We start from the raw sequence: 20,136 nt of genomic DNA on the forward strand, positions 1-20,136 counted from the left end.
AAAAAAAATCAAAATGTCACGTCATTGAAAATAATTAAATCAAATAATCCTAATAAAATATTATATATAAGTTCAAAACTAATTAGCGATTAAGACACTGTTATATCCCTATAAGAATGAGAACACAAGTTCGATCTCCAGGAAGTGTATTTATTGAGAGGAGCAGCCACGAACCCCGAACGGGACTAGTCTCATTCTTTAAAAAGATGTGAAGATATCAGGGTACGGTAAGAATAAAAAAATAATAATTTAAATTAGGCAAAAAGTATGACAACTAAAAATGCTTGCCCCCTAGGAACAACTTAATTGGCATGAAAGAAAACCCTAATGTTTTACAAAGAACCAAGCTTGAAATGAATATATATATATATATATATAGATCAAGACATAATTTAAGCAATAACTCATTACTTTTTTTCATGTCTATAGAATTTTTTCTCGAAAATTAATTTAAGACTTGAAAAAATGAATAAAAAGGTCTCATGAGATTGTTTGAAAGAATAGTCATCAATGTAAATAATAAAAGAAACAAAAGTACAAAAATCATTTAGCATTTAAAATAAATAAATCTTAAATGTAACCCTAGTGCCATGTTTTTTTCTTACCTTTTTTATATTTAATTTTGTTTAAGTTTTAAGAATATTATAAATATGAAATACCATATCCATTAAATTACATCGAAGTCGGATCATATTTGATCCGAAATTGAAAGAGCAATGACAAATACAGGAAAACAAAGCCATACTCTCTTTTAAACACAAAGCGTTCAAGGAATTAACTAAAAGCAATATACGCAAGGAGATTTTCTCAAGAACAAATTGATAAAAAAGCAAGCTTAATTTATACAGAACTTCCTGGTGGGGGGGAATGGGCACGACAAAAATTGATAACGTCCATGTCAAGTCTAAAACCCTGGTAGACAACACTTGGATTAACACGATTTAAATCAATGGATGGCCGATGAACGAACTTACGAACAAAGAAAAATGAATTTCAGACCCTCCACGTTGACCCTTGCTAGATGTAATGCTATGCTTTCAATTAAATTATCTACATTTTCTTTGCCATTTTTGATGGAGGAAGTGTTCCAAAAACTCTGTCCCACAACGCGGAAGTGATTCCGAATCCCTTGTCTTGGACCCGGAAGTGATGGTTCATGTGATATTTCTGTAGAACACAATTCAGAAGAGCATCAGTCAAGCTCATGGAGCACTGGTTTTCATCAGCACCCTTTGTTACAAATTGAAAAGGGACAAAAAAGAGAAAGAAAGAAACATAGCAAAAACTTTAAATCCTCAATGTATGCTAGCTTTAATCTCATTGACAATTTTTTTTGTGATCACTGATGAAGTGAAACTGTATCCGGTTACAAATCTTCTATGAACTAAAGGCAGTAGTTATTTATGGGGCTGAGCGTAACCATGTAGAACCACCAATAGATTACCGTAACCATTCTACAAGATTATATGATTGGTAATCAAAGAGTAAATAGGTGGCTACGCTGCTCTTACCTTGAGATTTTTTGGTACATCATTTGCAGGCTGACCATGGTGCAGGTAGTAGTGAGTGCAGTCATACATCACATAGCCCAGTAAACCACCTCCGAAAAGAGCAGGAGTAATTGAAGGAGTGGCAAACAACGAGACCATATTCCAGAACTGGCAAGGAAAAATTTACAGTAAAAACCAGTGTGATTAGGTATACAGAGCAGCTATTATGCACAAAAACAGTACAAACAGATTAACAAAGCTCTGAAATTACTCATTTCAATATTGAGGCTCGGATACATTCATGCCAGGACATAACAAATGATAACTGCCCAGCAAAAACTTTTCTAAATGAATCATCTGCCATTCTTTTGGTATAATTATAACAGGACTTGAAACCATGACATCTGCTACAAAAAGTTCAATTATGATTACGCTTGGAACCAACATTATGCTCATCTCAGCCATATGTCAGCATAAAGTAATACTCTACTTTCACAAGGTGGCCTATGCTCATCATTTCTCTTATTCATAACTCAACATTCTAAACTTGCAGGAGTGGGGCATTTCCCATCTCAGAACCCCCCACGTAACCATAAGAAGGTCTGTAAAAAAGGCGTGCACACATGATGACTGATAGCCAGTTAATCTAAAACCCATGCTTAATGCAACAAGTGAGCAAGAACAGAATCCTCCTGATGAAATTCATGGAAATATCCTGAAGAACGTTCACAGTTTGAAAAATTAAAGTGCTCAGCATTCAAACACGACTTTTTATCAACTATATGACACAGTAAAGGCAAGGCAAAATACACATACAGGCACCAAGAGAATAGCTGTTGCTGCTGGAGGAAAAACAAGGCGGAGACCATCCATAGGGTGCTTATGATGACAACCATGAAGAAGATAATGTGCTGTGTTCCCCCTAAAGCAAGTTCACATCATCAGAAGACTAGTCTACCAGAGCTTAACTGTATAGAAAATAAAAGATTCAGTGCATGGGTGCGAGTAGAGAGAGGACTAACCAATAACTTTTTGTTTTTATGTGGAAAAGGAAGCGATGCAAAGTGTATTCGAGCAATGTCCAAACGAAAACACCACCAACCACCATTAAGGCTATCTCAGGAAGCGCATGCCCCATCTTTGCAGACTTTAAGACGCAATAGCATACAACAGGCAGCCAAATTGAAGGAATCGCCCACCAAACAGTGCGTGTCAAGGACTGTTCCAAAATAGAAGTGTCAAGTGTCAAAGATGCAGTCATGTATTCTCAACAAATGCATTCTATGAACCTTAATTAAAATGCCTGATATGAAAATTCTAACATGTATATACATGCAAGGATGAATTGTGATCATGTTACAGATTGGAAACAACGCAGCAATACCTCTATAAAATCATTCTCAAAAAACCTAGGGCCTTCCCTGCTTACAATAGGCTGGTGCACCCATTCCTCATAAGTTTCTCCAAGATGGCCAACCTGCAATAAATCTCAAGAACTTCTAATCACTAACAGAATTAACAATGACAGTGTGAAAAGTGCATCAAACGAAGGAAAAAAATGTTACTCAGTATAAATCATGCGAATAAAACTGAAAGATGAAGCAGGAAGAAACAAGATTAAGAAGCTTCTGAAATCATGCTGAAGCCAAAATGGGAAGTTTAAAGCAAGCAGTTTCATTGAGCAAACAGAAGAGGGCAAAAAAAGAGAGAACTAAATTGCTAAAATAAGTAAGATGGATGATTCTTATTTTGAACCCAATAAGATAGAAATGGCTCAAGAACGGGGGAAATAACTTAAAAATGCAAAGTTCAGTAGAACATATTTGGCTTCGCAAATGCAACTTCCATATATGATTAAGTTATAAAAGAAGTGACGGTGCAACTGTACCTGGAAGACAAGGGGCTTGTCTAGATCAACAGTGAATTCCTGTGCTACCATCTTGAGACTTCGTTGTGTAGCTATAGGAAAAATGAAACGAATAGATTCAATAGAAAAAATTACATGAGTACAGGAAATGCAACGAGGAATTATACATTTTTTTAATATAAGCAAATAGTCTCTGGTACAAAAAAAATCCAATTTGACATAATTGTATTTCTAGATCCAATTCCTCATAATAGTCAATAAAGCTCACTGGAATAGATATATATCTGCTGAAATTATGACAAGAACAAAAAAGAAAATTACAAAACCTACAAGCAAAATGTGAAAAGAAATGCTAAAGAAGAAAAGAATGGGCTTCAAAGTTTCTAAGCCTCAGGGGCCCACCATTCATCGAATTTCAACTTCACATTCATACCGTAATCTCTTAGATACGAAACTTCAAAGCAATTATAGCTTTATCATATATACAAGACTTGTAGAGAAAAACGCCAGAAATGCTCACCCTGATAACAAACATTCAAACTCACATTCCTCCTAAAAAATGAGCCTTATTCTTCAAGATTGTAATTTTTTTTTTTTAATATCTCGAAAGATTTTCTATTACACAGATAAATATACAAGTAGATTGGACCGTGGAGACAAAATCTTCAACATCTCAATTTAAGTAAAATATCAATTTTGATTACAATATACAAAATTTCTACCTTTTTCCCACATTTTCTCAGGAAACAAGAAGAAAATTTCACCATAATCAACAAACCAACAATGCAGCACAGAAATCCAATTTCAAGACGTCAAACCAACCACACAATTCATTCAAAACCCCATCTTTCATTCAATTCTCTAAATACAAAACAACCACAAGATTTTCTCAGGAACCAAACAGAAAACAAAAACAAAACAAACCCAAAATGCACTTATCATCCAAACCCAACTTCAACCATAAATTCCATAAAATCCCATGAATTTTCTACAGAGAAAATCCAAACACAAAAACCCAGATCCAAAAATAAGTAAGTGAAAGAAAAAACAAAAAAGACAGAAACTTTAGAAAGAAAAAAGGCAATGCGGGTCGGATCTAGACTCAAAAAACCTTAGCCTTTAATGGGTTTCTCACCTTTTTCTCTTTCAAAAAACAAAAACCACCACAACCAGACCAAAGCTGTGGTGTTTTAGCTTTTGCCTTTGTGTTTAGCCAAAAAAAATGAGTGGAAGAAAGGGTGGCAGTGAAAAAGAAGTAAATATAGTGACAAGTATAGCAGAGATTAGAGAAACGTGGACCGTTGATTTTATTATGGGCATAAAAGAATCAAAATCAAATTGGTAGATTCCAACTCGATTTTGATTCTTTTATGCCACATAAAAGAATCAAAATCAAGTTGGAATTTAAAGGTTTCCAGCCTGGAACTTTATTTGTAAGAATAGAAATCTATTCAAAGGCCTTTTTTCTAGGTGCTAGCCTGGCAAGTTCCAGGTGTTTAATGCTATTATTACAGAAACTTAGTTGGATCTCTACTGTTGTTAATGTTATTTTGTTGATGATAAGGTTTGAATTTGAAGAAGTGATTGTTACGCGGTAATGTGGTTAGCATTGTTGTAGCTTTAATTAAAAATAAAAATATTAAGTGAATTTAATTAAATAAAATAATATGAGTATTTCAAAATACAGGAGGGTGTATTTAGGAGAATTTAATAAACTCTTCGACAACTTCAAAATCCAATCTTAGAACATTAAGAAAATAATAAAATAAAATCTCTTTAATAATCAAACAAATTACTTAATATTTTTTTTTTATTAACGTGGGTGTTCGGGTCAGCTTATACGTACCTCGACTAATCCCACGAGTCTTGAAGTTAACGACCATGTAAACCTATAATAGTTATCTTATTAGCAACCACAAGGTTCAAACTTGAAATTATAAGGAAAACAAATCTTTTAGTCTCAAATTCTTACTCCCCTGCTGGATAGTTAAATTATTGTTGAAAAAGGTATTTGTATTTTGTTGATGACAATCAGACCATGTGTTGACTGCGAATCAGAGCCCATAGCAACCAGATGATGCTGAAGAACTTTTTATTATAAGATCTATTTGGCAATAAAATAAGCAATCTCACATGGAAAGACAGGGGGTTAGCGTGTATAATTATATTTTAAAATTAGATTATTTTTTAATATCATAATCTATAGCCCATGGAAAGAATGATTTGTTTATGGTGGCACATCAACAGCTAGAATCACCTAAGAATAATGTTCTTGTTAGGACTTACGTGGATTTCATGTTGAATTTAATATTTTCTCACTTTAAAGATATCTTCTTTTTATTTAAAAAATCCAAATCCAAGATTTGTCATTCCTTTCATAGAAATAGGTTGTTAAACTCTATAAATAAGAGTTTTATTTGTTTTTAGTTGACGGTAAAATTAAAAAGAATATTTATAGAAAGAACATAAATGTAATTATTTGAAAAAATAAAGATAAAAATATAAAATAGAAATATCTCTTTTATTTCCTTACACCTATATATTTTATATGTAGACAATAATATAGCGTTACTCAAAAAAATTAACGTAAACTTTCTTTTTATCATGTCATGAAAAATAACATATATCATTGAGAGTCGTCATGGGCCAGTTTGTTTCTGTGTTTCAAAAGTGCTTTTGAAAAAATTTGTAAATTTTTTATTTTTTTATTAACTTCAAATTCATATGTTTTTAGTGTTTTCAAATCATTTTGATATGCTGATGTCAAAAATAATTTTTAAAAAATAAAAAAACAACATTGGCATGTATTTTGACACGAAAAGTTATTTAAAAAGCAACCATAACCACACTAACGAGTAAAAGTACTTTTTCATGCATGGAATAAATTAATCTTAATAATTTTCTGTAATAATATTGTGTAGGAGTTTATTATTATTATTATTAAGGCAAACAAGAGGGTGGATGAGGGATAGAGTTATGGCAAATTTTGGAGATAGAAATGAATAAAAAAGGCATAGAAAGAAACATAAGAGGCAATGACAACGGAGCAAGAAGTTGACAATTGGTGACTTGATTTTCAATTTTCCAGGTGCGCCAGCCCATGTTCTCAAAGGGGCCCTTGGAATTTCCGCCATCCAATTCCTCTCCTCCACGAGATTTTGCCCTTTGATTTTCATTTTTTTTATTTAAACTTGTTTTTTTCTCACCATTGTCCAATCTTTAATGCTCCTTTGGGAACGTGGATTACATCACGTATGCGCTCAAGTCTTGCACATGGTTGAATTTCCATCCATCAAATTATGCCCAAACCCTCCAAACCTTGCCTTTTCCTCTAGAGCATACACCCTAATTGATCTCTTTCTTTTGATTTTTTTTTAAAAAAAGTTTTTTTTTTTATTTAACCCTTCAATAAAAAATTTTTTGGTTGCCCTCTAATTTATTTTTTTATTTTAATTTTCACCGTTATTATTTTAATTGCTATATATTTTTTAATTTTAGACCCTTTTGTGTAATTAATTTTTTTTTTTAATTTTATCATTCAATGTTTGATTTGTTGGAGATTGAGTTTCACGGTTTTTTCATGTATGGTGCTTCTGGTCTAATGACTTAGGTCATGAGTTTTAAAAGTTCACGCGGGTTGACATTGATTTTTTTATGGGCTTTGCGGCTGTTTTTATTTTTTCTCCTGTCGGATTATCCCGATTTTATGACCCAAGTTTCAAGTTTGACGACTTAACCTCAGCTATTCTTTTAAAATTATTAGGATTACAAGTTTCTCGTTCTAACTTGTGTTGACCAGGTCAAAAAAATTTAGAACGTACACCCCAAATTATTAAAAATAGCTAATTTTTCCTTAAAAAACATTCTAGATGCAGATCACATTGTTCTTTGAAAACATATACTCTTTTTTCATGTTTTTAAAAGTGTCATTACGTCTGTTTTCTTCTACTACAACATGTATAAATGATAATAGACTTTTCTTCTTTTATATATATATATATATATATATATATATATATATATATATTCTCTTATCCTTTGAAAATTATAGGTTGGTCATGTTTATTGTTGATATTTTAACTCTAATATTTATTCTTTTGATTCCTGATTTTTTTTCTTGATCCTTTTATAAAAAATTTATTTGTTTTTAATTTTATCTATTAATTTCAATTTGACATATATATATTTTTTATTTTGTCCTATTCTTTAGATTTCTGATTTTTTTCCTTGGTCTTTTTGTAAATATTTCATTGGTTTTCAATTTCATCCATCAATCTAAATTTTTGGTGTATTATTTTGCTCAATTTGGTGCTAATTCTTTTGATTTTTTTCTTTTTTTTCTTTTTGTTAAAATTATTTTTCTTTTTAATTTAACCCTCCAATAAAAAATTTGTAGTTGTCCTCTAATTTATTTTTTATTTTAATTTTTACCATTATTATTTTAATTGCTATTTTTTTTTAATTTAGACCATTTTGTGTAATTAATTTTTTTTTTCTGATTTCGTTATTCAATGTTTGATTTGTTGGGAATTGAGCTTCACATTTTTTTCATGCATAGTACTTCTAGTCTAATGACTTAGGTCATAGGTTTTAATAGTTAATGTGGGTTGACATTGATTTTTTTTTTAATGGGCTTCGTGATTGTTTTTATTTTTTTATAATCTCTTAATTAAAATAAAACAAATGTATTTATCTTTGACTCATGGATTTTTATTATTTTTAAAATGTGTTTGCGAGACTTAACATTATTTTCCAAAATCCTTTTTGTAATATATGAAAAAAAAAAGTCCAAGTTTGGAGTGCTCTGCTCAAGGTTCTCAAATCCAGGGTCTTAGCCCTCCATGCTTTGAATAATCTTCATATTTATACAACCAACCTTGATCTCTTTTATTCTTTTATTCTTTTTTCATCTTGGACCTAAGACTATTTCATGTATGGGCCCCAACCGATCTAACCTGTCCAGGGATGAGCAGACTACTTGGTGGCCCAAGTCTGGCCCTTTCGAAATACTCTCACGTTCCAGTTGCTAATAAATATTTCTAATTTCTAATTAGGGGTGAATAAAAAAAATTAAAAAATGGAGAAAACTAAATTTTTTTTAAAAAAAATAACTGAAAAAATCAAATCATGAAAAAAACCGATTAATTTTTTTTTAAAAAAATTTCGGTTTGGTTATTTTTTTAATAAAACCGAACCGAACCGAAAATGATGACCTCTATCTCTAATGTTGGTGGGTGATTCCGAAAATCCCTTTAATTACCCATACTTTATCTAGTATCCCGTGACAAAAAAAAGAAAAAATAAATAATAAATAAAGACAACATGGAGAGAGATTATATATTTTGTTTTCCTATATTTAATATCTTGAAAATGCAGAAATCCATTTCATTTGGAGAAATTAACCTTATATCCCCATGACACTTTCCAATATTTTTCTCCAGCTTCTTTGCCATTCCCCATGTTGAATTTGCTAGCCTCAAAAGCTTGCACGGCATCGTGCTGTGGCTCGATTTGCAGGGGAATGATACATTCCACTTGTGATCATCCCCTCAACGACATTTTTTTTATCGACTTTCAAGCACAGTTACAATGGCAGAAAGCCGCCATGGCAAGAAACGAAAGGAAAACAGCTTCATTCCAGCAATCTTTACCTTGAATCAGCAGGGACAGGATGGATTTTTATGGCTTTAGTCAATCAGGGGAGGAAACTTTTGCAGCTAGTAGAACATAAAGTTTTGTAACTGTATATAATTCAATCTTATAAATTTTCTTAAAAAATATTGTCCAGGAGTGTCATTATTATGGGCAAACAAGAGGGTGGACGAGGCATGAGGGATAGGGTTATGGCAAATTTTGGACGTAGACATGAATAAAAAGCATAGAAACATTAGAGGCAATGACAACGGAGCAAGAAGTTGACAAATTTGTGAAGGGCGTTTTAAGAACTTGAGTGCATGCGTTACATGTCTGCTGTGTGATTGCGATTGCTTTTCAAATAATTTTTCATGTTAAAATATATGCTAATAGTATTTTTTATTTTTTTAAAATTATTTTTTACATCAGCACATCAAAACGATCAAAAACATACAAAATATATTAAATTTTAACAAAAAAAAAATTGATTTTTTTAGAAATACGGTTTGCACTGCGTTCCCAAACGATACTCACGTTCTCAATCGAGCATTAAAGATCGGACAATGGTGAAAAAAACAAGTCTAAATAAAAAAATTTGAAAATCAAAGAGCAAAATCTTGTGGAGGAGAGGAATTGGATGGTGGAAATTCCAAGGGCCCCTTTGAGAACATGGGCTGGCGCACCTGGAAAATTGAAAATCAAGTCACCAAACGATCAGATCCATCCCCTTCAAATTGTGAGGTTGAATTTCCATCCCCTTCCCCGTCGAACCCTCCAAACTTTACTTTTTCCTATAGAACATATACCCCGTGTTATTAACAAAAGCTAATTGTTCTTTAAAAAACAAACAATGTAATCATGCAGATCCATTAGGAAGTTTTTACCGGTATTTCAAAAAAATACTTTTTTCATCTATTCTGATTTGACATATTAATTTTTTTATTTGATTTTTACTTTTTTAATTTTTAATTTTTTTTCTTTGTTTTTTGTAAAAATTTTATTGGTTTTCAATCGTATCCTTCAATCTAAATTTATGGTGTATTATTTTTCTCAATTTAATCCTAATGTTTTTGATTTTTTTTCTTTTGTTAAAGTTATTTTTCTTTTCAATTTAACCCTCCAATAAAAAAATTATAGTTGCCCTTTAATTTATTTTTTATTTAGATTTTCACCATCATTATTTTAATTGTTGCTTTTTTTTATTAGATCCTTTTGTGTAATTGTTTTTTTTTTTGCCATTCAATATTTGATTTGTTGGGGATTGGGTTTCACGATTTTTTCATGTATGGTACTTCTGGTCTAATGACTAAGATCACGAGTTTTAAAAGTTAACACGGATTGACATTGACTGTTTTTATGGGCTTTGTGATTATTTTTATATTTTCTCTTATCGAGTTATCCTCATCTCATAAATTAGTTATTAGGTTTGACATCTTAACTTAAGTTGGCTCGGCTCTAATTACTAGGGTTATAGGTTTGTGATTCTTGTAGGGAATTCCGACCGGTGATGCTCTGATATTTGCCTATTGGAGGCTAAGCACACTGACACAATATTTAACATGGTTCGGCAAACCGCCTACATCCACGGGAGAAGTCATTGCATTATATAGGGAGAAAACAAGATTTACAACAATAGAGGAGGAGGAATTATCCCCTCTTTAGCAACTCTCAACCTCACTCTATTTCTCTCTTCTCAGTGCTGCAATGGCAGCTACTGCTGGCTGTCTTGGCAGCCCACTCTCTCCTACATCTCTCACATCTTTGGCTCTACTTTCCTTCTCTTAACTCTCTCACTTTTGCTCTCTAATGTATGCCTCTATTTATAGGCATTCATGGCAGCTCCTCCAGCTCTTTTGTCAACAATGGTGACTGCCAATTCCAGCTCTTCTTCAACAAATGTGGCTGCCAACTCCAGCTCTTCTTCAACAATGGTGGCTGCCAACCTTTGACATCTTAGATGAGTGCACATGGTTGGTGCAACTCCAGCTGCAGCTGCTACAATTGTCAATGGTTGTTGCACATTAATGGCAACCAACCCAACAATTCTAACTCATGTTAACAATGACAATTTTTTTAGTTTTTTTTTTTATCCTAATTCATACTTTTATTTTTAATTGTTTGAGAATTGAGCTATATTATTTGTTTTCTTTTTAAAAAAATATTTTTTTTAGATTATCATGATCACTTTAAAAAAGAAAACATTTCGTCAATCTATTGTATTTGTCTACTTTTATAATCTCTTAATTAAAATAAAACCAATGTATTTATGGATGACCCGTGAATTTTTATTATTTTTTAAAATGTGTGTTTTGACACTTGAACATTATGCCAAAAAAAAATTGTTTGGCAATTATAACGAATATCATTTGGAAAGGTTTATATATATATATATATAAAGTTTTGTAACTGTATGTAATTAAAAGGTTATATGAAGTTTCGTAACTTCATGCAATTAAAGGGAAATTAAAAGTGCACATAAAGTCTTGTGACTTCATGCAATTAAGGGGCAATCATAACGAATTTTCTTATAACAGTTGCTTAATAAATTTTGATTTTTTTATAAAAACATTTCTATAAAATTACAGCTCTCATTATATTAAAGTTTATTTGAGAGTATGATAAATATTGCGTTTTAAAATATTTTTTATATAAAAATATTTTAAAATAATATTTTTTTTATTTTTTATAATTTAATTTTGATATCAATAAATATAAATAACTTAAAAATATTAAAAAAATTAATTTTAAATAAAAAAATTTAAATTTTATATAAACAATGTTTTGACCGTACTCCTTCATTAATGAAGTTGGACCTCTATATTAGCAAAATAATTTATTGGAACAGTTATTTTATAGATAGCTAATTACACTTAATAAATACCACAGAATATGGTTTCAAATGAAATGCCAACTGTGGCTGACATCTATCAAACACGACCAAGAACAAGGTTTAGATAACCACAAAAAGATTAAAATATATTGTTTTGATAATTTTTTTTAAGTAAATTTGTTAAGAGTTGGGTTTTAACTCGTCAATCCGAGTTTTTTACTAGGCTAATTGATTTTTTTTTTTAAAAAATTTTTATTTTTTAATTCGGATTAATCGGTTTCAAATTAGTCAGGTTTCGCATTACCATGCCGAACTGGTCTGATAGCATCTGAATTTTTGTAGAGTACTAGAAAATTATTGCTACAAGAAAAGATGAAAAGTAAATTATTAACAAAATTTTAATGTTTTGCTTGATTACTTCATTATACAGTTGTACCTGAACAGCTTGAAATCCTGCCTATATATATATTCTGATAAAACCAAAAATCCCATTTAGTTCATTCAAGCCAAGCCTTTATGGGTACCGCTAAAATGGTTTTCTCCCGTGTTCTTATAGTGACATGCTCTCTCTTGGTTCTTGTTTTATCCAATTCGAGCTCCTGTGATGCAACAAAACATAAGAATTGTGGGTTTGATGCGATATACAATTTTGGAACTTCAATGTCAGACACGGGAAACGCCATGCATCTAACTCCTAACGCATCAGAATTCAATGCTCCTTATGGAAGAAGCATTAAGGATGCAAAGGGTAGATACTCTGATGGATTCCTTGTAATTGACTACTTTGGTAAGGAATTAAAATCACCCGTCCATGTCCTTTTTTTTCTTGACAGCAAGGAGAACTAGAGGAGTGTTTGTCTCTAAGCTGGTTGTTCTTTGAACTTTAATTTGCAGCAAAAGCAGCTTGTCTTCCCCTTCTTAATCCTTACTTAAACAAGGATGTAAAGGACACACATGGTGGGGTGAATTTTGCAGTTGCTGGTGCTACTGCCCTACCACGTGAAGCTTTGGAGAAATTCAATCTCCAGCCATTTATTAACATTTCTCTAGATATCCAACTTCAATGGTGGGGCAATTATGCAAAATCATTGTGTAATAACAGTAAAGGTAATTATTCACATAGCATTTTCTCCCCCTTACCCCCACTTTTTGAAAGTGTTTTTCACGTAGTTTTTCGACCAGTCTGATAAACTGAAAAGAATCACAATTTTGATGTATTTTCAATTTAAAAAAACTCTTGCAAAAACATCTGCAACGTATATATCTAACCAAAGATTAGTCCATATGATTTTTTTCATGTCCAGTAGATTGCAAAGAGAAACTCAAATCATCTCTATTCAGTATTGAAGCAATGGGAGCTAATGACTATCTCACCGCGATGCTTAGAGGCAAAACCATTGAGGAGCTAAAGAAGATGGATCTTGTGTCTCAAGTTATAAAAGCCAATGAAGAAGGTGTAAGAGTAAGTTAATTAACCTGCTGCATCATCATGGTAGAATAAGTCTGTTTAATCATATTTATTTTCTTCTGATCATACTTTTGATTCTTTTATTGATGTTTTTTACTACGTTGTTGATATATTATACAGAAAATCATCGGTTATGGGGCGACTCAAGTGCTTGTCACTGGATACTTGCACGTAGGTTGCGCACCGAGTTTGCTTGCAATGCGCTCGAATTCTTCCGATGCTCGCGATCAATTCGGTTGTCTGAAAGATTACAACGACTTCATTAAGTATCACAATGATCTTCTCCGGGAAGCCATTTCAAGACTGAGAAAGGAACACCCTGATGTGCACATATTGATTGGTGATTATTATACTGCCATGCAATCAGTTTTGGATAATCACCAGAAACTTGGTAAGTATACAAAGACATCTATCCTCATTGAGAAATAAATGTAATAATGAAATATTTACTTGAATTTTCATTACGTAGGGTTCGAATCTGTGCTGGTGGCTTGTTGCGGCACCGGAGGTAAATATAATTTTGATCACAGAAAGAAGTGTGGAACTCAGGGTGTTCAGTCATGTTCAGATCCTCGAAAGTATATCTCTTGGGATGGACTCCATATGACCCAGGAATCTCATAAGCACATTGCAAAGTGGTATATTCAAGACATCTTCTCAAAGTTTCAATCCTAAAGTTTTAGCTCTACTGAAAATTGTCTAGAATTATCACATTTGTGCTATGAAGAATAACATATATTCGCAAGCGGAAGTATGAAGTTGATTAAACATACCTTTCAATCTCCTATAAATCTTGCTGTGATTAAAACTGAACTGTTTTCCATGTAAAAAAAAAAATAACCAACAATTTGTTTTGACTACACGCGTGAAAACAATGTTCCACTCTTCAAGAATCCTTCAATATTAAGATTATTGATGAAGGCCTTTAATTTTATGTAAAGGTGAATCTCTTATTTTCCATGCAATTTGGGTTATTCCCGATCATGAGCGGCCAAATATAAAACAGTTCCAAAAAGTCTAACATGCTCAGGAGACTCAAGCCCTTTCCCTGCTTCCTTGGATGAAGACTTGGCTTTGACAGTTCCATAACATTTTTTCTCCACACTATTGAATTACTGTTCCGTAGTTAGTGAGGCTGCTTGGGGGCATACCTCAAGTGAAGTCTGTTAAAGGGGCATGCCTCAAGTAAAGTCAGTTGAATAATCTGCCAAATTCTCTCTCCATTTTTGCACAGTTATATTTGCAGATTACCAGGTCAAAGATATTGTGTATTTAAGCATAAATATTTGCTTTGCTGATATTTTCCTACCAAGCTAGATGAGGAAGCAAAAGCTGGCTGCCAGGGGCTAATAAATCCAACAGAGAAAACTATGACAAGATTTGTCAAGCCAAACTCAGATTCTCCCTCAGACAACAGCTCATGTCCAAAATAGGGATACAAAACCATTAATCCATCATTAATTTTCATATTTGTTTTTATAAAAGCATGGAAATACTGAAGTGTTAAGCCAACTTAGTAGATTGATCAAGTCAACAAATTAAATTAGTAATAGTACCCAAAAGTCACATAATATATGAGGCTATTAGGAGTAAGACAACAGCATCAGGACATGAAAGAGTCTCACGGTATTGGCTTGAAATGAAGATGACAGACTCTTTCAACATTTATAGACTCTGGACGGCAGCTAATTCCTTGGAAGACTGATTCTTATACATAGTTCTACGTTCACTATATATAAGGGTTCTTGTAACAATAAGTTTCCATCACCACGTTGATAGTTTATCAGTTTCTTGCTGGTAATAACACAGAGGATCAAAATGGCTAGCCACATTTTGGTTATTGTGAGTTTTTTAGCCATTGCTTGTGCCGTGGTCACTTCCTTTGAGCCTAGTCCATTGCAAGATTTCTGCGTTTCCGATCCTACTAGCTCAGGTCAGGATTGAACTGATATACACAGGATCATACTGAAGTTACTTTAATTGCATAAAATTTGGTTACAGTAATGTTTGTGCTTCTGCTATTCCAAAAACATCAAAATGTTATGCAATGTCTCTTACGTTTTTCTTGGTATGCAGCAAGAGTTAATGGCCTAGCTTGCTTGGACTCAAAGATGGTACAAGCCAACCACTTCTCCTTCAGCGGCCTCCATATTCCAGGAAACACATCAAATGCCCTTGGCTCAGCAGTTACACCGGTCTTCGTAGGACAAATACCTGGACTCAACACCCTTGGGATCTCGATGGCCCGCATTGACTATGCACCGTGGGGCCTGATCCCTCCTCACTCACACCCTCGTGCTACTGAGATTCTCACCGTCTTAGAAGGCAGACTCCTTGTTGGCTTCGTGACTTCTAACCCTGATAACAGGCTCATCACCAAGGTCCTGGAAAAGGGTGATGTGTTTGTGTTTCCAATTGGACTTGTTCACTTCCAGAGAAATGTTGGCCTCGGAAGTGCTTTCTCGATCTCTTCCTTGAGCAGCCAAAACCCCGGTGTTCTTCTCGTTGCTAATACCCTATTTGGATCCACTCCAAGCATTCCAAATGATATTCTAGCCAAGGCTTTCCAGGTGGACAAGTCTGTAGTTGAGAAACTTCAAGCTCAATTCTAGACTGTCATGGATCCTGAACTGAAGAAGATTTCCTCCTTTCTTACCATTATGTTCGTCTAGTTTTCTTTTGTTTTCGTATTCAACGATTTGTATCATTTACTTGCAACATGCTTGTACTATCATTTCCATAAATTTTTCAACAGTTAAAATTTGATCAGATAGTACTGATGTTTGATCACTGTAATTCCACACAAATACTGCTTTGTCATAGATAGAATTTTTAAAATGTCAAGAGTGTAAGAGAAGCAAGACTTGACTCGTTGTCATAACACCTCAGACTACTAGATTCCCTCAAACTGTTAACCGTAGAACAAGAAGAATTCCCAGCAGAAAACATTATAACCTGACAGATTAATTAATCTTCTCTTCAGAATTAGCCAAACCATCAAGTTCAACCATAGTGTGTTCATAGATGATCTTAAACTATCCTCTCACTCACAGAAACGCATTAAAGTCCGAATTCAACTTGAAAAGCTTTCCAGGTGGATGTGTTGGTAGTTGAGAAGCTAATTCTAGAAGATCAAGGTGGTAGTTTAGATGGTGGTTGGGAGTTTTGCTGTGGTTGCTGGTGGACAACGAAAGACTGAAGAGATACATAAATTTAATGAAACACAAGAGACAAACCCAAAAAAAATTGAAAATCTAGTGCAACCTTTTATGAATAAAAGAGTGAGATTGTAAAAATTAACTTAAAAAAAAATCAAAATAAATAATATAGACCAAATTAAAAATTATAATATATAAAAAATTTATAATTGAAAAACTAGATTGAAAGGAAATAAAACTTTTATTAGAGACTAAGGACAAAAAAAAAAGATCAAAACACAAATACTAAAAACAAAAAAGATCAATCTGCATTTTTTGTGGGAGGAGAGAGGAAAAAAAAAAACTCATCAATAATAAATCACCCAACCAACCATTGAAGTCATGCACCGCACTGGATGAAAGAGGATGCAGCAATGCATCTAACTACACGGTGGTTGGATAGCTTAAACAATCGAGAGGCGCCGTACATGCCATCTAAAATAGACGGGTGTCTCCCATACGCTAGAGCGTGTAAATCATGCACCATCAACTTTTTAAAAATAATTATTATTTTATTATAGTTAAATAGGACAATGCCCTCAACAAAAAAGAAAAATAGCAATAACCCTTGACCAAAATCTTTGGTATTGTGATTTAAAGGGTATTTTAGTAATCCACTTGTATACTAAAGTTGAAAAAACCGACAACACCCCTGGATCAAAGACTTGTAATCTTTTGGTTCCAAGGTCATTTTAGTATTTTTATTGTTAAGAAAAAAACAAAAAAAAAACCCTAATACCTGTCTAAATAACGCTACATTTGATTAGACTAAGTGGAAGAACAGATATTTTATTGTTGTAATCCACAGCAAAACAAGGGTTCCTAGTACCTCTTCGGCTTTAGTATATTTTGTTATGGTTATGGCCAACTTGGACCCAACATCATCTTTTTGTTGCCGGAAATGAGATTCCGAAGTGAATTATTGAAAGAGCAGTGACTTTGAAAAACAAGACACCTCCACTTAGTATGCTGATCCACTAATTATCCCTTTCTGCTGTCATAATCCTATCCCAACAACAGCAAAATTCAATCACAATATCCTGATGTGCAACAATCACTTGCAAAAAGTTCTTTTGTCCATGGCAGTTCCTTTCCCTGATTCATCGAGCAAGACTTGCCTGTGAAAAATCCATACCAGTAGCAGCATAACTGAAGTTTTTGCTTGACACACACCAATACCTTCCATGCATGTGTTAAAACTTTGTGCTGATTTGGGGCAAACCTGAAGCCTGTCGAATCGTTTTTAGCACTGTTTGACAATATCAAACCATGCTTAGATTCACAGAACAAGGACTCCATGGCAGTACTCCAGCTTATTATTTTCCATTTTCCATAGACGGTGAGGCATCAGAATTTGGACTCACATGTGTAACACATACTATAATAGTCTTTTGAATAGTCCCATATTATATTGAGCATCCTGACAGAAAACAAGACATCTGGATGAAAATCATTTACTTCTAGTTAAAATATTCAGATTGAATTGAAGATAGCAGACTCTTTCAACACATGAAGAAATCGCATAGTAGCTAATATCTTCAAAGACTAATTCATGAATTCTGGATCCATACTTTAATTCTCATGCCTATCTGCAACTCTACAATCACTATAAATAAGAGTTCCTGTAACCATAACTTCCCATCAAAAACTTACTTCATCAGTACTAGTTTATCAGTTTCTCTCAAACAATACTCCGAAGAATCAAAATGGCTAATCGCATTTTGGTTATTTCAACTTTCATAGCCATTTCCTTTTCCATGGTCGCTTCCTTTCAGCCCAGTCCATTGCAAGATTTCTGCGTTGCCGATCCTACTAGCTCAGGTCAGGATTGTACTGATATACTGCAGTTACTTTAATTGCATAAAATTTGGTTACAGTATGTTTCTGCCTCTGCTATTCCAAAAACATCAAAATGTTATGCAATGTCTCTTACGTTTTTCTTGGTATGCAGCAAGAGTTAATGGCCTAGCTTGCTTGGACTCAAAGATGGTACAAGCCAACCACTTCTCCTTCAGCGGCCTCCATATTCCAGGAAACACATCAAATGCCCTTGGCTCAGCAGTTACACCGGTCTTCGTAGGACAAATACCTGGACTCAACACCCTTGGGATCTCGATGGCCCGCATTGACTATGCACCGTGGGGCCTGATCCCTCCTCACTCACACCCTCGTGCTACTGAGATTCTCACCGTCTTAGAAGGCAGACTCCTTGTTGGCTTCGTGACTTCTAACCCTGATAACAGGCTCATCACCAAGGTCCTGGAAAAGGGTGATGTGTTTGTGTTTCCAATTGGACTTGTTCACTTCCAGAGAAATGTTGGCCTCGGAAGTGCTTTCTCGATCTCTTCCTTGAGCAGCCAAAACCCCGGTGTTCTTCTCGTTGCTAATACCCTATTTGGATCCACTCCAAGCATTCCAAATGATATTCTAGCCAAGGCTTTCCAGGTGGACAAGTCTGTAGTTGAGAAACTTCAAGCTCAATTCTAGACTGTCATGGATCCTGAACTGAAGAAGATTTCCTCCTTTCTTACCATTATGTTCGTCTAGTCCTCATTTATTCTATTTTTTATTATTTATGCAATTTATTTGCAAAATGTTTGCAAGATTTCCACAAAGTTCGCCAGAATTTATAGTTTGCTTATATACTGCTGCCTTCTGACTTTGATTGCCAAAATGGAAGTCTGCAAGAATTTCTTCCAGTCATATACCAAGTTTTCCGTAATATAAATGAGAAAAAAAGAGACCAATCAGTTAGGAACAGTAGAAAGAATAAACCTTACCATTTTGCAGACACGTTTGATTACTGTCACGGAGAAGAAGATAGAGCTAGCTAGGACAAATTTTCACCCTAAAATCATTTCATATACATATTTATCCTTTTGTTTTCGTCTCCATCTCGCAGCTAAATATTTAGATGGTAATTGATTATTATTTCAAGATAAAAGATAAAAGATATAAATACAATAAATTATTTTATTTTGATTTCAAACCTGGACCCACCACCATCTTTTTTTTCTTTTTCTTTTTTGCTAGAAATGAGAATCCGAAGTGAATTATTGAAATAGCTGTGATTTTAGAATACACTATTAAATTTGCTCGTTAAACACTGCGAGTTCAGATTATTTTAAATTTTTTTATTGTAGCATTAAATAATCTTAAAACTTATAAATTCAACTTCTTACCTGACTCAAGTTTTGAATTAAATTAAAGTTTTTAATTAAATTAAATGAAAATTGATTTAAAATCAATTATTTAATATAATAGGTTAAAAAATAATTTGAATGACAAGTAAAAATATAACATGACTTTTAAAAAAACTTTAAGCTGATTTTTTTTATATTAAGAAGATGCCAGATTGGATCAACATCAACCTTGATCATCCTACGACCTGAGTCGTGAACTTCAGTAGGTTTAATAACTTTATTATTTTTATAAATTATTTTTATTTAATTTTATGATAATATTAGATACTTTTAAAATCCAGCATCAATCTTAAAAAAAAATATTTATTTGAAATCGTGATAACCCTATAGAAAGTAGAAAAAAATAAACCATGAATTTTATTTATCAACCAATCCAATATTAAATAAGAGTGAAATAAAAAAAACAATTAGAAAAATTAAATGACTAAAAACTAAAAAAAATAAAAC

At 33.1% G+C, this 20,136-nt stretch overlaps 4 protein-coding genes across 6 annotated transcripts; 3 read left to right on the forward strand and 1 right to left on the reverse strand.

Moving 5' to 3' along the window:
• Positions 1 to 818: 818 nt before the first annotated feature.
• Positions 819 to 4,713, reverse strand: LOC7471682 (dihydroceramide fatty acyl 2-hydroxylase FAH1). 3 transcript variants are annotated; one of them, XM_024597891.2, is made up of 7 exons: positions 4,469 to 4,713; positions 3,379 to 3,449; positions 2,875 to 2,967; positions 2,513 to 2,709; positions 2,307 to 2,412; positions 1,512 to 1,658; positions 819 to 1,167 (listed from the first exon to the last, which is right to left on the reverse strand). In XM_024597891.2, exons 2-7 carry the CDS (start codon positions 3,427 to 3,429, stop codon positions 1,051 to 1,053), a joined length of 711 nt encoding a protein of 236 aa, XP_024453659.1. In that variant the 5' UTR covers positions 3,430 to 3,449; positions 4,469 to 4,713; the 3' UTR covers positions 819 to 1,050. The 3 variants fall into 3 exon arrangements, with proteins under 3 accessions (XP_024453659.1, XP_002300560.1, XP_024453651.1); XM_002300524.4 differs by having other exon boundaries at positions 4,493 to 4,707; XM_024597883.2 differs by lacking the exon at positions 4,469 to 4,713 and adding an exon at positions 4,080 to 4,413.
• A 7,619-nt stretch (positions 4,714 to 12,332) lies between these two features.
• LOC7471683 (acetylajmalan esterase) lies at positions 12,333 to 14,080 on the forward strand. The gene is made up of 5 exons (XM_024596820.1): positions 12,333 to 12,608; positions 12,716 to 12,928; positions 13,129 to 13,283; positions 13,410 to 13,680; positions 13,759 to 14,080. Exons 1-5 carry the CDS (start codon positions 12,338 to 12,340, stop codon positions 13,962 to 13,964), a joined length of 1,116 nt encoding a protein of 371 aa, XP_024452588.1. The 5' UTR covers positions 12,333 to 12,337; the 3' UTR covers positions 13,965 to 14,080.
• A 980-nt stretch (positions 14,081 to 15,060) lies between these two features.
• On the forward strand, positions 15,061 to 16,095 carry LOC7480413 (putative germin-like protein 2-3). Its single transcript, XM_002299004.4, has 2 exons — positions 15,061 to 15,222; positions 15,366 to 16,095. The coding sequence occupies exons 1-2, from the start codon at positions 15,108 to 15,110 to the stop codon at positions 15,899 to 15,901; spliced, it is 651 nt and encodes a 216-aa protein (XP_002299040.1). The 5' UTR covers positions 15,061 to 15,107; the 3' UTR covers positions 15,902 to 16,095.
• Positions 16,096 to 18,008: 1,913 nt separating this feature from the next.
• Positions 18,009 to 19,129, forward strand: LOC18096031 (putative germin-like protein 2-1). The gene is made up of 2 exons (XM_006370716.3): positions 18,009 to 18,307; positions 18,438 to 19,129. The coding sequence occupies exons 1-2, from the start codon at positions 18,193 to 18,195 to the stop codon at positions 18,971 to 18,973; spliced, it is 651 nt and encodes a 216-aa protein (XP_006370778.1). The 5' UTR covers positions 18,009 to 18,192; the 3' UTR covers positions 18,974 to 19,129.
• The last annotated feature ends 1,007 nt before the right edge of the window (positions 19,130 to 20,136 follow it).

This window comes from Populus trichocarpa, chromosome 1 (assembly GCF_000002775.5).
Source record: "Populus trichocarpa isolate Nisqually-1 chromosome 1, P.trichocarpa_v4.1, whole genome shotgun sequence".
Classification (NCBI taxonomy): domain Eukaryota; kingdom Viridiplantae; phylum Streptophyta; class Magnoliopsida; order Malpighiales; family Salicaceae; genus Populus; species Populus trichocarpa.

What these genes read in the sequence shown, in the direction of transcription:
- LOC7471682 (XM_024597883.2), bottom strand. An exon ending in CAGCTATTCTCTTGGTGCCT is followed by an intron (nt 1,659 to 2,306) that starts GTATGTGTATTT and finishes TTTCCTTGCCAG; the next exon opens with TTCTGGAATATGGTCTCGTT. An exon ending in ATGTACCAAAAAATCTCAAG is followed by an intron (nt 1,168 to 1,511) that starts GTAAGAGCAGCG and finishes TGTGTTCTACAG; the next exon opens with AAATATCACATGAACCATCA.
- LOC7471683 (XM_024596820.1), top strand. Translation starts at nt 12,338, where the DNA reads ATGGGTACCGCTAAAATGGTTTTCTCCCGTGTTCTTATAGTGACATGC. An exon ending in ATTGTGTAATAACAGTAAAG is followed by an intron (nt 12,929 to 13,128) that starts GTAATTATTCAC and finishes CATGTCCAGTAG; the next exon opens with ATTGCAAAGAGAAACTCAAA. An exon ending in GGATAATCACCAGAAACTTG is followed by an intron (nt 13,681 to 13,758) that starts GTAAGTATACAA and finishes TTCATTACGTAG; the next exon opens with GGTTCGAATCTGTGCTGGTG.
- LOC7480413 (XM_002299004.4), top strand. Translation starts at nt 15,108, where the DNA reads ATGGCTAGCCACATTTTGGTTATTGTGAGTTTTTTAGCCATTGCTTGT. An exon ending in TTCCGATCCTACTAGCTCAG is followed by an intron (nt 15,223 to 15,365) that starts GTCAGGATTGAA and finishes CTTGGTATGCAG; the next exon opens with CAAGAGTTAATGGCCTAGCT.
- LOC18096031 (XM_006370716.3), top strand. Translation starts at nt 18,193, where the DNA reads ATGGCTAATCGCATTTTGGTTATTTCAACTTTCATAGCCATTTCCTTT. An exon ending in TGCCGATCCTACTAGCTCAG is followed by an intron (nt 18,308 to 18,437) that starts GTCAGGATTGTA and finishes CTTGGTATGCAG; the next exon opens with CAAGAGTTAATGGCCTAGCT.